Source organism: Piliocolobus tephrosceles, chromosome X, assembly GCF_002776525.5.
Source record: "Piliocolobus tephrosceles isolate RC106 chromosome X, ASM277652v3, whole genome shotgun sequence".
Lineage (NCBI taxonomy): Eukaryota > Metazoa > Chordata > Mammalia > Primates > Cercopithecidae > Piliocolobus > Piliocolobus tephrosceles.
Window position 1 is genome coordinate 56,575,832 of NC_045455.1, and position 15,123 is coordinate 56,590,954.

Below are 15,123 nucleotides of genomic sequence, written 5' to 3' on the forward strand. Positions count from 1 at the left end.
ATAATAACACATCTCATGTGTGTTAACTAGAAAGTTCACTGCAATAAAGACATCATTAAGATAGAATATCTTAAGATAGCCAAAAAAAAAAACAGGTGAAATCTAGCTAGAACAAATAAATCAGGATTACAACAGAAGTTTAATGAATCATTTTGAAGAAAATTAGTATTTAATAATAATCAAAACACACATTTTGGCCATATAAATGTGTACTCAAAGACACCAACATTAACACTTTCAAAATATTTCAAAAATATACTCCCCGAGTGCGTATGTTCTAGAAGTAAAAATATATATCCACATGAAAAGGAGAAATAAATATTTGGCCTACTGACAAATTTAAGGCAAATAATTTCTAAATTTCATGAGAAAAACATTAACACTTACATTTAAAGTATTAACTTGATTTTTATTTTAATTTTCCATACAACGAGCTATTAACTTAGTCATTGAGTCACTTCATATATCATGCTTTTTTATTTAATGATTTATGCTTATACTTTTAAAAGACAATACAAGCAACTAATTTTCTACAAAGGCTTTTGGCTTATATGCAGGCTTTTCTGACTGTTTTTCTGCAAACTAGTTTAAAAAAATCTTCACTAAATGATCACTGCTACATTTAGGAAAACAGGAGTTTTCCAAAATCTTGTGGCAATAACAAACATAAATCTTAATAAAAGATACAATACCATTTCACAATAAAAAAATTGTAATGCACATATATAGTGAACAAGTTAAAAAATTAAAAATTCCACAATTCATAGTGTAATTGTGCTAAGTCCTCTCTAGCCATTTCCCTGCAGCTTTGCAGCCCTTTAATTTTTCTAGTATGATTTCTCAGTTACAGTTACCTTCTTATTGGTAGAGTGAATGTTTTGTTTTTTGATAATTTTGTACATTTTTGATTGACTTAAAACTTGTTATAGTTTCCTCTTCACCAAAATTTTTGAAAAGTACTCAAAGACCCCAACATTAATACTTCCAGGGGCTAAGAGAATGCTATACTAACTCCACATTACATGTACTGACAGCAACACAGACTATATTTCTCCAGGGTTTTTTGACATCTATGTGCACACAAATATTTTTTAAAATACAAATAGGTCGAGATATATTAAGCTGGTGGCCTCTATATTTCGAGGAGATATTTCTCTCAACTAAGTTAATTATTTATGCAGATAAAGAAGAAAGGCTGATCATGATGTGCATGATCCAGAGATGTTTATTATAGTAACTTATGCAAATTCATAAAACATCAACAACCACTTGATTATAAAAGTATGAGAAAAGAAATACCAGACCCTCCAAAAGATTTAGTGATTCTATCCTGCTTCTTTCTGTAAAATATTTCAAATATTTTATAAAAGATTTTTAAGTTGACTGCAGAAAAAGAAAATAGGTTAATAAATGACATAATAAAAGATAAATATTCATAAATAAGTAGGAAGAATATGAAAGTATTGCTGTAGTTTAGAACAGAATCATTAAATGAGCTGTGACACCTGATAAACTGATTTTCCAGCTAAGTTTATATAGACCTAAAATCAAGGATAAAGCAATGAGGACTCTTAAGGGAGAAATACGAAAAGGCACTGACTGTAGAAAGAAAATGATCACTTCAGGACCAAACACCTCTCAATAGAAGAGCTACAGTGAGGAATAAGATATGTGCTCATCAGCTATGGCCACCCTGGAACAGCAAAAGGAAGGAGAGAAGAAACCACGTAAGAAAACTAAATTTTTCTTTAGGGAGAGAAGAATAAAATTAATCTCTTATTAAGTCTTCTAAAAAATAAGAAGTAAATAACATAAGAATTGTATTTTGAATCTTTAACTGCTATGGCTAAAAACAACTGGGAACATAATAAATAGCAAACCAGGACTCAACTTCTAGAAATACAGATTCAATAAATAATTACTTTCATCATCAAAACTAGATTAAAATGTGTGTATTAATGGAAAAGAGAATGAAAATAGCCATCATATGAGAACCTCTCGGAAGAGTAAAAATATAGTTACACCAAGTTTCTCCAAGAAAAGAAAGATGTAAATTAGATATTGATGATTTGGGGTTTTTAGGCAAAGAGCAATTAAAGTTTAGAGAATAAGAGTTAGGAAAACAATCTCTTAATTAAACATTGAGCCATTAGTAATCTTATGTTGTAAAAGTTGAAATAATAAATTATCTAGAAAATAATTTCTCTAGAACAAAAAGCCAAAAAATAAAGATCCATGGCCCAAAACATTATTACTACTATTAGAGTTTTTGTTTTTCTTGTTGCCATTTTATTTCTCTTTTTGGAAGGTGGAGAAGGGGTGCCACTGAAGATATGACAGAAACATTTTAGAAGACCAAAACTAAAAGCAGTTCATGAGAAAATAATGTATCCTTCAATGATGAAAGCTACTGTCTGGATGATGTGATTTTCTAGAATATTTTGCTATTTTAGGAAAATACCAACATATTTGTTGATATTGGCTTATAACAATAAATTTATTAACAGCTACTCACAAACTAAATGAAAGAATTACGAAAAACTTCACAGAGCTCATTCTAATATGTCTTGTATTCCTGTTTTTGCCTAAATGTAAGAATCAATCTATATACAATCACATAAGTTCTTTCTAAAATGGACTCCATGAGGCCAGTAAGTTCTAAGTTACATCATCAAATTTATCACACAGCTTTGACATAACATTTGGTAACAAAACTAATCCAATAATTAGCAAACAGATAATTTATAGTTAACCTGTACATATATACGTCAATATATATGCAGTAAATGCAGTGTAAAATTGTATATAACTTAAAGTGTTTTTCTTAATTTCACCTGTAACTAAAATAATAAATGATATATGCATATCCAACAGAGATTTGAATTTGACAACTGCTGGACATAATTTAGTAAAATTCAAAGTAACAAACTGGGAAAAAAACAAAATATGCATAAAAACCCATTTCACACGTACAAATTTTTGGCAAACATGTAAATAAGGGCACCTATTTCCAAAGCATAATACAACAAAACATTATACAAAAAAAGTAATTCCAATGCATTCATTTTTATTGTAGTTCAGTGTAAGCATTAAATGCAAATCTTACTTTAGGGGTAGCCAGTTATAAGTAAATTCAAAATATTATTCCACTTGCAAATTTTGTATGGTTATCAATTATTTAGAGCTATGTATTTTCTTCAAAATAGTTTATGCCTTTGTACAGAATATGTATCACGTACCCATGCCTCTGTCTGAATGGGCTTGATATTGCTCAGTAGCACCTCTTCATAGTTTCCGTAGTCAGTGAATTTAACAACTGCTGTCATACCCGAAGAATGGAGGGCTTCAACTTCTGCCCGGTAAAACTGAGGGGGCAAAAGGAGTTTTAAATATGACAGTTGGTATTGTCTATAAAGGGCAATATTTGAGGGAAATGCAAATTCTTAAAGTGTTCCAATGTGTAATATTTTTTAGAAGGAAAACTTACCTTTGGAACCCTTTGACTAACATTAGTAAGACAATTCTTTTTATTTTTCTGAGACAGGGTCTTGCTCTGTCACCCAGGCTGGAGTAAAGTAGCAAGATCTTGGCTCACTGCAACCTCCACCTCCCCAGCCCAAGTGATCCTCCCATTTCAACCTCCCAAGAAGCTGGGACTACAGATGTATGCCACCACGCCTGGCTACTTTTTTGGCATTTTTTGCAGAGATAGGGGTTTCACCATGTCGCCCAGGCTGGTCTCAAACTCCTGAGCTCAAGCAATCTGCCTGCCTTGGCCTCCCACAGTACTGGAATAAAAGGCATGAGCCACTGTGCCCAGCCAACAATTCTTATATACTAATCAGAATATATAACTATGGAGTTATTTATTTTAAAAACAGAAATATCTGACTAAAAAGAAAAAATTGCAAAAAGGCGGCTCATTGTTTCAGTCATCATAAGTGGCTGGAATGAAGTAGGAATGTCAGGTAAGAAGCTAAGCCCATCACTTAGATCCAGTATTTATAGGATTAAAGACATTGCAAATCTAGAGACTTACCAGTTTCCTTAGTGTTAGCAGGCTCTAAGAACTGATGCATATTAACAAACTCACAAGGAACTGCTTTACTTAATAACCACAATTTTATCTACTTATTTATTTATCTTTATTTCTAGAGATAAGTTCTCACTCTGTTGCCTAGGCTGGAATGCAGTGGTATGATCACAGCTCACTGCAACCTCAACTTCCTGGGCTTAAGTTGTCCTCTTGCTGCAGCCTCCCGAGTAGCTGGGTCTATAGATGCATACAACCATGCCTGGCTAATTTTTAAAAATTTTCAGAGACAGGGTATTGCTAGGTTGCCCAAGCTGGTCTCAAACTCTTGGCCTCAAGTGATCCTCTCTACTTGGCCTCCCAAAGTCTTGGGATTACAAGCATAAGCCACTGTGTCTCGCCAGTAACTACAATTTTAAAATTTATCTGTTAAATTAACTGGGAATAGGTCATCTGATTGCAGTAATCTTTCAGTACAGATCATCCTATCCAGGACCCAAACTGTAGGTCTGAATATTGCTTAACTACAATTTTAAAATTTATCTGTTAAAATATATATAGCTCTATTTATCTATTAAATTAACTGGGAATAAATCATCTGATTAGAGTAATCTTTCAGTACAGATCATCCCATTCAGGACACAAATTGTAAGTCTGAATGTTGCTTAGTAAATGTGAAATGGAAACAAAGAACAAATTGCTGTTAATGTTTTCTTCAAGCTAGGGTATTTGAATGCTCTATTATAGTATAACACTATCTACTCTAATAGTATCATTCTTTTTTTTTGAGATGGAGTCTTCCTTCCTCTCTCGTCCAGGCTGGAGTGCAGTGGTGCAATCTCGGCTCACTGCAACCTCCGCCTCCCGAGTTCCAATGATTCTCCTGCCTCAGGCTCCCGAGTAGCTGGGATTACAGGCACGTGCTACCACGCCTGGCTAAGTTTTGTATTTTAGTAAAGACAGGGTTTTACCAGTTGGCCAGGCTGGTCTCGAACACCTGACCTCAGGTGATCTGCCCGCCTCTGCCTTCCAAAGTACTGGGATTACAGACATGAGCCACCGCACCCAGCCAATAATAGTATCTCTTAAGAGGTTTGCTAGAATTAGAAAATGCTAAAGGCAACAAAAATTCATATTTTTCACATCCTTCTAAAAACTGAGTTACCCTCAAAATAGTTGGTTTTTAACTAGTATATTTAATATTACAAAGGTAGTAAGTGAATTCATGGTGTTTCCTTTCCAGGTCTGAATGTTAGCAAGTTTAGAGACATGATGCTGTAATTTTCCTCATCTTAGAGTTCTTGTTACACCTTCCGATCTCTCCCCTCTTCCTTTATTTCTTAGCCCCATACTTTTGTGTTCTGTAAATTGTTCTGAGTTGCCAAATTATGCCAGTTCAGGTAAATTAAACAAACACTGAATCATGCTATATCTTAGCATGACTAAGATATATGTATTTTTGACTTACGATATTTTCAACTTACGATGGGTTTATTGGGATATAAATCCAATAAAAAGGCTAAAATCTATATTTATTCTACAAGTGAAGACTTTTAACTAGAAGGAATGACATGGTCTAAGACCAGGATCACAGTGGTGGCAATACTGGTGACAAATTTACAGGGAATAAAGTTTCAGGCAAGGAAATCAATATGGAAGTTGTTATAATGTTTCAGTTAAGGAAAAAATAGCTGAACTAGTTTAGCAGTCTAAAGGAAGAAGAACTTCCCTGAAATTCCCATATTCTCCTATGGAAATGAAGCTAGAGTCACTTACCAAGCCTTTCAAACATTTTGAACATTTCTTGGTGAATTCCAATCTCTTACTTCTGCTCTTGTCAAGGTCACCAATAACCCCACATTATCCAATACAGAAAACACTTTTCCATCCTCATCTTAACCTCTCATGGGAGCATCAGATATAGTGACTATTATTTCTAAGGTAGCTACTATTGGCTCAATAAACATTGATTTCCAAGTACTTCACTTTTTCTTGCCTCCACCATAAAGGAGAAATAGCTAAATATAATGAATCTCCCACTACTCAAAACAAATAGTTCCTGAATTTTGGAAAGTAAGTGGTCTGAGTTGGAAGAATAAGAATCTGGATAGTGAAGACCACCTGCATCTGCGTTTCAAGCCTTCCTAATAGCCAGGAAGTGGCCATATGAAATAGTTCCAAATCTGCTGGTATTCCTGGGAATACCAGGCTTTTGCTATTCCAGAGAAAAAGAAAAGACACACAGTGCTGTCTCTTCCTTTCCTTCCAGGCTTACGTAAAGATGTGACAGAGATGCTGTTTCTAAACAATCATCATCCCACTCACACAAAAACCTTAAAAGCCTATGCTATCTAGCTGTTTCATTCTGTACTCCTTATTCTATCATCAGGCAACATCTAACACTCTGCTTATACCTCATTATTTAATGAACACAAGAAGGCCTGGTTCTTGACCCCAAATCCTATAGCATCCTTAATAAAGGATCCACCCAAATCCCTAATGTGAATTTCAATTCCTTGAAATCTTCAGTTACCTTTACTTATACCATTCCCTTTAGCCACACACTCTCATAGGCACACCCTTACTGTATCAACTGCAACCTATAAAATATTTATTTTGGACAGGTGCGGTGGCTCACATCTGTAATCCCAGCACTTTGAGAGGCCGAGGCGGGTGGATCACCTGAGGTCAGGAGTTTGAAACCAGCCTGGCCAACATGGTGAAACCCTGTCTCTACTAAAAAAATACAAAAAATTAGCTCAGCATGGTGGTGCATTCCTGTAGTCCCAGCTACTCGGGAGGCTGAGGCAGGAGAATTGCTTGAACCTGGGAGGCAGAGGTTGCAGTGAGCTGACATCATGCCATTGCACTCCAGCCTGGGCAACAAGAGTGATCTCAAAAAAAAAAAACAAGAATATTTAAAATATTTTTCCTCTTTTGAGTTGCTTCTCACATCCTCCCAGACCCTTTGCTCTGTAACTCCCTTACACACATTTTTATTACCTTGCTATTGTCTTCATCCCTTCACCATCCTACTTTCCTCATATATAAGTGCTCTCTCCACGATTAACTAATTAACAGAGTTAACAAATAATTATGAAGTCCCTATACTGTGAAAGAAGCAAGACTACAGATGAAAACCAGATAGAGTCCAGCCTTCAGGGAACTTAATATCATCGTAGTGCAAAGAGATACCAATTCAAGAACCAAAACAAAAAATATTTACAAGTTGTGATAAATTTTAAAAAGTGATTAAGGCACTAATTAAGAGAATAATGTAAGTAGAAGTATGGGGCAGGTCAAAGAAGGCTTCTTCTAGGAGGTGAGGTTTGAGCCAAGCCCTCAAGGATGAGAAGACTAGCTGACAGAAGAGCAGGTTGGCAGAAGGAAAAAAAAAAAAACGTGCCAAGTCCCCTTCTCTCTGATGGTCTCTCTGTCCCTTTCCCTTTCCTGTTCTCACTGTGCCGGTCTTCTAACTCTTGGCTAGGCTTTTACTTGACCCACTATACTCTTTCTTGCCCTCATCTTCTGTCTTTCCTTCCTCCTTTCCCCTACAATTTCTCTCTTTCCCTTAAGCCACAATATAAAACTAAAAATTGGTTTAATAATTTTTACACTTGATCTTAGCCAAAAGGCCGAGAAGCAATGGTTTAATAATTTTTAAATCATTACAAGATAAATAATTAATTTACATGTTAACTTTTTTAAAAAGTAGGCTGAATGTGTACTATTTTCTTTAACTGAAAATCTGCAGAATTTCATTTTGTGCCACTCAACTGATTTTCTTCCTTGTGAATCAGCGTAATTTTACCAGAGTGAAAAGCAAACGTATGGAATTCAGCTGATGATAAGTAAAATAAAGTTCAACTTCACATAATTACTTTTACAATATTTTTCTGGCATGTAAGCTAAAACCAAACTGAACTTAACCAAATCTTATGGGATAGATTGTCCCTAGGCATCCATAAAAATATTAAATATTTTGTTTATCCTTCATATATCTATAAATTTGTTCAAAGATTTTAAACAGGCACAATAGTAGGAAAAAACTCATAGTTCCAAAGTGACAGCTTCTAGAAACTCCCACTAGAATGTAACATTTAGTAATATTAGTGTATAGTATCTTTAAAGCATCCATACCTTGTTGTCCTCCCAATAAAGTGCAAAACATTCATCTCCAGGTTTCCACATTTTTGCATACTCCATAGGAATAGATGATTCTAGTATTTTTTCTGGCTTAATTGGCCCAGTTCTTCTTTTGGGCCCACTATTGTAAAATATTTTATCATCATAGGGTATAGTTGTGACAGGTCCTGCTGGCTTAATAGGTCCTATTCGTCTTCCTTTCAGTGGCATTTCTACTTCTCCATTTGGAACACCAATGAAACTATTACTTCGAACTGGATTCTGATTATCAGTATTTACATTAAAATGTTTTTCAATTTTTATACCACTGAAAGCTTCATTATTTATTGTTTGTGATTTCCTGTCATAAAAATAATCAGAAATAGATGTTTGGTTTTCTCTTTTCCCACGTTTTTGATTATTATAATCTACACATTCTTGAGGAAGTGGATTTTCTTTTGCCTCTGCAAAGCAGGGAACTTTTCCTGATCTGCTTTGCATAGAGTTATCTCTTTTTTTAAAAGCACCATCACTATGCTGAGAACCTAAAGGATATGAAGTATCTTTAGTTCTGTCATATCTAGAATACGGTCTATCACATTTGATTCTGTCTTCGGCCCATACTTCAGATGCTGAAGAAGTACTTGGTCTTTCAGAACCTCTATTTCGAGGTAATCCACTGCCTTCTAAAACTGACTTTGAATTTTGGGAGTCTCTTTGAAAACGAGGTGGTTTTTCATTTCTTGGCTGCCTGGTATCATTTCGAGGAGGATGTCTCAGATGATTATTATCTTTTACTCCATTTTGCTCAGTATTTGACGATCTGTATTGTCCCTGATGAAGCTGCTGTGGCTGTGATTTAGGTTCTGAAAGGTAAAAGTATACCATATGCAAATTAAGATGAAGACTCTGCATTAATAATTATTTTAAAATGCTTTATTCTATTAATACAAAATTATCAAACTACTATTCTAAAATCTTCCATCTTCCTACATCATTATCTTACTCCTTCTCTGCTTCCTTGGAGTCCTGCATTTCTAATGTACAGTTTTCTTAGTCAGCAACATTAATAAAGTAGTAAAATGGACCACAGAAAAATGGTGATAATCCAAATTCTTACAATACAGCTACCTACATATGCTATTCTGGTAAATCATCTCCTAAAACATTAATGAAACAGATCTGCAAATTGCTAACTCAGAAACTGCTATGAAACTGCACAAGTACAAATATATAGCTATTATTATCAGCCATGTTCTAGCCTTAGCAAAAATGTTTCTTTTCAAATCTTTCTGGATCTGGGAATTGCTAAATGTTTATGTTACAAACAGATATCCTACTATAAAAAAAGAGTTTATGTTACACATAGATATCCTACTATACAAAAGAGTTAATTTTCTTGATCTGTCAAAGTAATTAAGAGTAGGTACTACTTGGAAATACAGAAAAATGTCAAAAGCGGAAATACCAAAAAAGTGTCAGAAACATTACTAAGCGTAACAGTGCCTATAATGTCCAAGAAGTAACATGATAAATATATATAGATAATTTTTAATGGCTGTATTTAACATAGTGATTTTTATTGTTTCAGTTTGTACCATGTCATTTATACTTTCTTCCTCCATAATTTCACTTAGCATGTCTATAACACGATTACCAAACATACCAAACATACTCATTGGTCTTTGGTGTATGTGTCTTGTTTCTCTCATCATACATCATAATCAACATGCAACTGTAATTATTCTTATATTTCCCCAGGGTTACAACATTTCCAATGAGAGCCTCCACTGACATCTTGGGTGAGACTGTTCCCTCTGTTGCAAGGAAATTAACTACAAGAAAATTAACTTCATTGGCCTACAGATACAAAATGCCAAAAGGACCCTCCCCCAGCATCCCCAGGCATGCTGACTGTCAAAACTTGCCCCAAAACATTTCCAAACAGCCACCGGAGGCCAAAAGGTATCTGGTAGATAGTTTAAAACAACAGGAATAGAGGCCAAAAGGTATCTGGTAGATTGTTTAAAACAACAGGAATAAAGGTTTAAAGGTTACTGAGTGACAAAACAGGTCATCAATTAAAGATCAAAGTTCAAAGTGGTCAGGTCAGGCATGGTGGCTCACACCTGTAATCCAAGCACTTTGGAAGGCTGAGGCAGGTGTATCGCTTGAGGCCAGGAGTTTGAGACCACCCTGGGCAACATGGCGAAACCCTGTCTCTACTAAAAATACAAAAATTAACCAGGTGTGGTGGTGCACACCTGTAATTCCAGCTACCCAGGAAGCTGAGGCAAGAGAATCGCTTGAACCTGGGAGATGGAGGTTGCAGTGAGATGAGATTGTGCCACCACTCTCCGACCTGGGTGACAGAGCAAGACTCCATCTCAAAAAAAAAAAAAAAAAAAAAGACTCGAAGTGGTCCAAAAAAACTCATTCTCAACCGAACCAATGGAAGCTAGAAGCCAAAAGGCTACAAATTTTGGAATTTAAATTTACCTTTAAAATTATGGAATATTTTCTAAGGAAAAAAGTAATCCAGTCAAACCACCCCTTAATTGTGACAAAGAATGAAGATTTTTCTAAGATACAACATTTCAAATATTAGCCAAGGCCATAAGAGAGATCTTTAAAAAAAAGACAAAAAACACTTTCCCTCAAGATTATCTGCCTAATAAACATAATATAATGTCTTATTTTAACAAAAGCAGTCAATATTAAATTTTTCTTTAGAGAGAAGAAAAATGATTACTTTTAGTTTCTGCTGGCATTGTTTACTGTTCAGGAGTAAAGATTCCAGGAAGAACAGCAGTGACCAAAATCAGGACCCAAATGAGCACTTTCAACAGAAGGCATGTATTGGCTTTTGTTCCAGACATTTTTAGAGAATAAAAGCGGCAGTTGCCTCCTGTTGATTATCTGCTATGTATTAGATAGCCCACACTAGCACTTTATATGCATTATCAATAGTCTCCAAGATAGTTTTATTATAGGTGTTATGAGGCTTAACAGAGAGAAGTAAAGTAAGGTCCCTTGTATGGTACATTAAATAAATAAATATTTGGGGAGTAAGCTTTTCAGATCTGCCGTTTAGGGATCAATTTTTTCTTATATTATTCCAGTGAGGGCCCCTAATATCTATGATAATCAGGAGGTAGGGAAAAAATTAAGTCATGATGAGAGTAACTAAGTATAATGGACTACAAATGAAGGATGAATAATGATGTATACAAAATGAAAGTTCAACCAGGCTTGGCAGATGTGGCAGAACTTGATATCAATTCTTCTCAAAGGAAAACATTAAAAATTTCCTAATCTATAATTTAGAATTAAGGGGTACTATGGGTCTATGGAACTATACTGGAGAACTATACTAATAGGAAAATATAAAATCTGTTCACTTTGTTCCAGATCCAATCTACTTAAAGAATTTCTAATTTTTTATTATTGTTTTTACTAACAATTAACACTTTCATTTATGTACTCAAGCACTCTCATGCACCAACCTTCTTACAGCAAAAGTACTATCCTAGAAAATAGAATGACAAATTCCTGAAGAGCTTATTATTTAACAAATAAACAAGCTTAGGAAACTGCTGATAATAAAGAGGAAAAATCATTACACTTAGTACTTAAAATATTATTTTCAGTTACTGAACTGACGATGATGTACATTAGACTATAGAATAAAACTAGTAATTTTGTTAATAATGAACATATTTCATTTCCATTACTATGCTGAGATAACATAGTGAGAGTAAAATTTACAAAGAAAATTATTTTTAAAAAATAAGAATTCCTGGCCAGGTGCAGTGGCTCACCCCTGTAATCCCAGCACTTTGGGAGGCCAAAGCATGTGTATCACCTGAGGTCAGGAGTTCGAGATCAGCCTGGTCAACATGGTGAAACTCTGTCTCTACTAAAAATGCAAAAATTAGCCAGGCTTGGTGGCCTGGCCCTGTAATCCCAGCTACTCGGGAGGGTGAAGTGGGAGAATTGTTTGAACCTGGGAGGTGGAAGCTGCAGTGAGCTGAGATCGCACCACTGAACTCCAGCCTGGGTGACAGAGTGAGATCCTGTCTCAAAAAAAAAAAAAAAAAAGGCCGGGCGTGGTGGCTCACGCCTGTAATCCCAGCACTTTGGGAGGCCGAGGAGGGCGGATCACGAGGTCAGGAGATCGAGACCATCCTGGCTAACATGGTGAAACCCCGTCTCTACTAAAAATACAAAAAAATTATCCGGGCGTGGTGATGGGCACCTGTAGTCCCAGCTACTCGGGAGGCTGAGGCAAGAGAATGGTGTGAACCCAGGAGGCAGAGCTTGCAGTGAGTGGAGATTGCGCCACTGCACTCCAGTCTGGGCGAGAGAGCGAGACTCCATCTCAAAAAAAAGAATTTCCTTAATACAGTAAAATAAACTCACAGAGGTAGAAAGTGAAAATTGTGGGGGGTTTTTTGTTTGTTTTGTTTTGTTTTGTTTTTGAGACAAAGTCTTGCTCTGTTGCCCAGGCTGGAGTGCAGTGGCGTGATCTGGCTCACTGCAACCTCCGCCTCCCAGGTTCAAGTGATTCTCCTGACTCAGCCTCCCGAGTACCTGGAATTACAGGCACCTGCCACGATGTCTGGATAAGTTTTGTGTTTTTAGTAGAGATGGGGTTTCACCATGTTGGCCAGACTGGTCTCGAACTCTTGACCTCATTATCTACCCGCCTAGGCCTCCCAAAGTGCTGGGATTACAGGTGTGAGCCACTGTGCCCAGCCGAAAATTGTGTTTTTAAAAGAAGTTAGTTTTCATATATATCCATTTCACTGAAAATGAAATACTTAAGAAGTCATTCTTGGATTTCCAATCATTCTTGGATTCATCATCCATTCCTGGATTTCCTTAAGCCCAATACCTTTTATCTTAGGTTAGTTAAATCATAGAGTCATATATAAAGTCAGTATTTTGAAACTGAGCTCATCTATTAAACACATAATAAATATACTCAATTATTAAATTGTGGGAGAGGCAATCTTCCTTCCTCCCTCCCTCCCTTCCTTCCTTCCTGCTTGTCTGCCTGCCTGCCTGCCTTCTCTCTCCCTCTCCTTCTCTCTCTCTTTCTTTCTCTCTCTCTCTCTTTCTTGAGATGGAGCCTCACTCTGTCACCCAGGGTGAAGTACAGTGGTACAATCTTGGTTCAGTGCGACCTCCGCCTTCCTGGTTCAAGCAATTCTCCTGCCTCAGCCTCCCAAGTAGCTGGGATTACAGGTGCAGACCACCACGCCTGGCTAATTTTTATATTTTCAGTAGAGACTGGGTTTCACCATGTTGGCCAGGCTGGTCTCGAACTCCGGACCTCAGGTGATCCACCTGCCTCGGTCTCCCTAAGTGCTGTGATTACCGTGAGCCCCGTGCTCAGCCAGAAAAGCAATTTTAAATAAACTAAGGAATATATCCCAAATCAACTGAAAAGGCAGCTCCTTGGTTCCCCGGTCAGAATCTAATTGTTCTCCTCTACCCTTTTTAAGAAGACATCATCATTCTAAACTACATTAGATAGCAAGGGGCAGCACAGCTCAGGTCTGCAATCACTCTAATAAATATATTAATATATTTTTCTGTACAGACAGCAGAGTAAAATGCATCACTTTTTTTTTTTAATCAGCCCAAAGGAAAAGGTGAAAAAAAAAAAAGCACAAGTAGAAATGGGTAATATTTAACATTAAACAGCAGAAAAAAGAAAAGATTAGCAAAAAAAAAAAAAAAAGATAGAAAAACATATTACAGGACCAGTGCTGTGGCTCATGCCTGTAATCCCAGCACTTTGGGATGCCAAGGTGGGTGGATCACTTGAGGTCAGGAGTTCAAGACTAGTCTGGCCAACATGGTGAAACCCCATCTCTACTAAAAATACAAAAATTAGCTGAGCATAGTGGTGTACACCTGTAGTCCCGGCTACTCGGGAGGCTGAGGCAGGACAATTGCTTGAACCTGGGAGGTGGAAGCTGCAGTGAGCAGAGATGGTGCCACTGCACTCTAGCCTGGGAGACAGTGCCAGACTCTGCCTCAAAAATAAATAAATAAATAAATAAATAAATAAATAAATAAATAAATAAATAAACTAAAATAATAATTAAGAATTAACTTATTAATTGCCACAAATCATTTAAGTCTGTGTATAAGTATGTACTAAATTAATCAGGCATCTTAACATATTAACACTTTTTTTTGCAGAATATTCTCCAGCAACAGTTGTACCTGCATTCTATAGTAGAAAATCAGGTAGAATTTGTTTCCCAAGGCTAATCCTCATTTTATTCTGATACACCTACCTGAAGAAATGCCTTAATATTTATGAAGATCCTACTATATGCCTGACTCTATGTTAAAGGTTTTTTGCCTACATCATTTCATGTAATCTTCACAACCATCCTAAAAGGGCAGTATTATCATCTTTATTTTGCAAGTGAAGAAACAAAGGAATGTGACTCAACTAAAGGCTTGTGGTAGACAATGCTAAAGCCAGAATTAAACTGAAATGTAACTGAAGCTAAAACCCAGGATTTTTCCATTATGCCAAGCTGCCAGAGGGGGAGAAAAAAACCCACAATGTAACCAACAACATGTTAGCTTTAATTTTATAACCCGTATCTGTTCATTTCTGGTGAGATGTAGAAATCACAAAGGCTCTTTCACAATCCCTGATGGGGCTGAAAAATACATTTGGACACTAGGATTGCCAGAATCCTGACCTAAAATTAATAATCTCTTTCCATTAATGCAGAAAAACATAAACCTCTATTGAAAATTGGATTGGTATTTAGAGTTCACAAACTGGCACTTAGAAATAGCAAAAGAAAGACTATATAGCTTTTTATCATGGGGTGCCACTTACTAATTCTGTAACCTTAGGCAAAACATTTAACTTTTCTGAGCCTCATCTTTAAGATGGAGGTAATAATAGAGCATACCTCAGAGGATTA

At 36.1% G+C, this 15,123-nt stretch overlaps 1 protein-coding gene and 1 pseudogene across 2 annotated transcripts in view; both read right to left on the reverse strand.

Annotated features, from left to right (window-relative positions):
• The window catches only part of TDRD3 (tudor domain containing 3), a 189,963-nt gene that overhangs the window by 35,413 nt on the left and 139,427 nt on the right, over positions 1-15,123 (reverse strand). For both annotated transcript variants that reach the window (XM_023196216.2, XM_023196217.2), the window contains exons 11-12: positions 8,174-9,024; positions 3,240-3,365 (exon numbers count right to left, since the gene is read on the reverse strand). In XM_023196216.2, the coding sequence (XP_023051984.1) occupies positions 3,240-3,365; positions 8,174-9,024 (977 nt within the window). The remainder of the gene's footprint in view (positions 1-3,239; positions 3,366-8,173; positions 9,025-15,123) is intronic.
• On the reverse strand, positions 7,612-7,680 carry LOC111529329 (annotated as a pseudogene).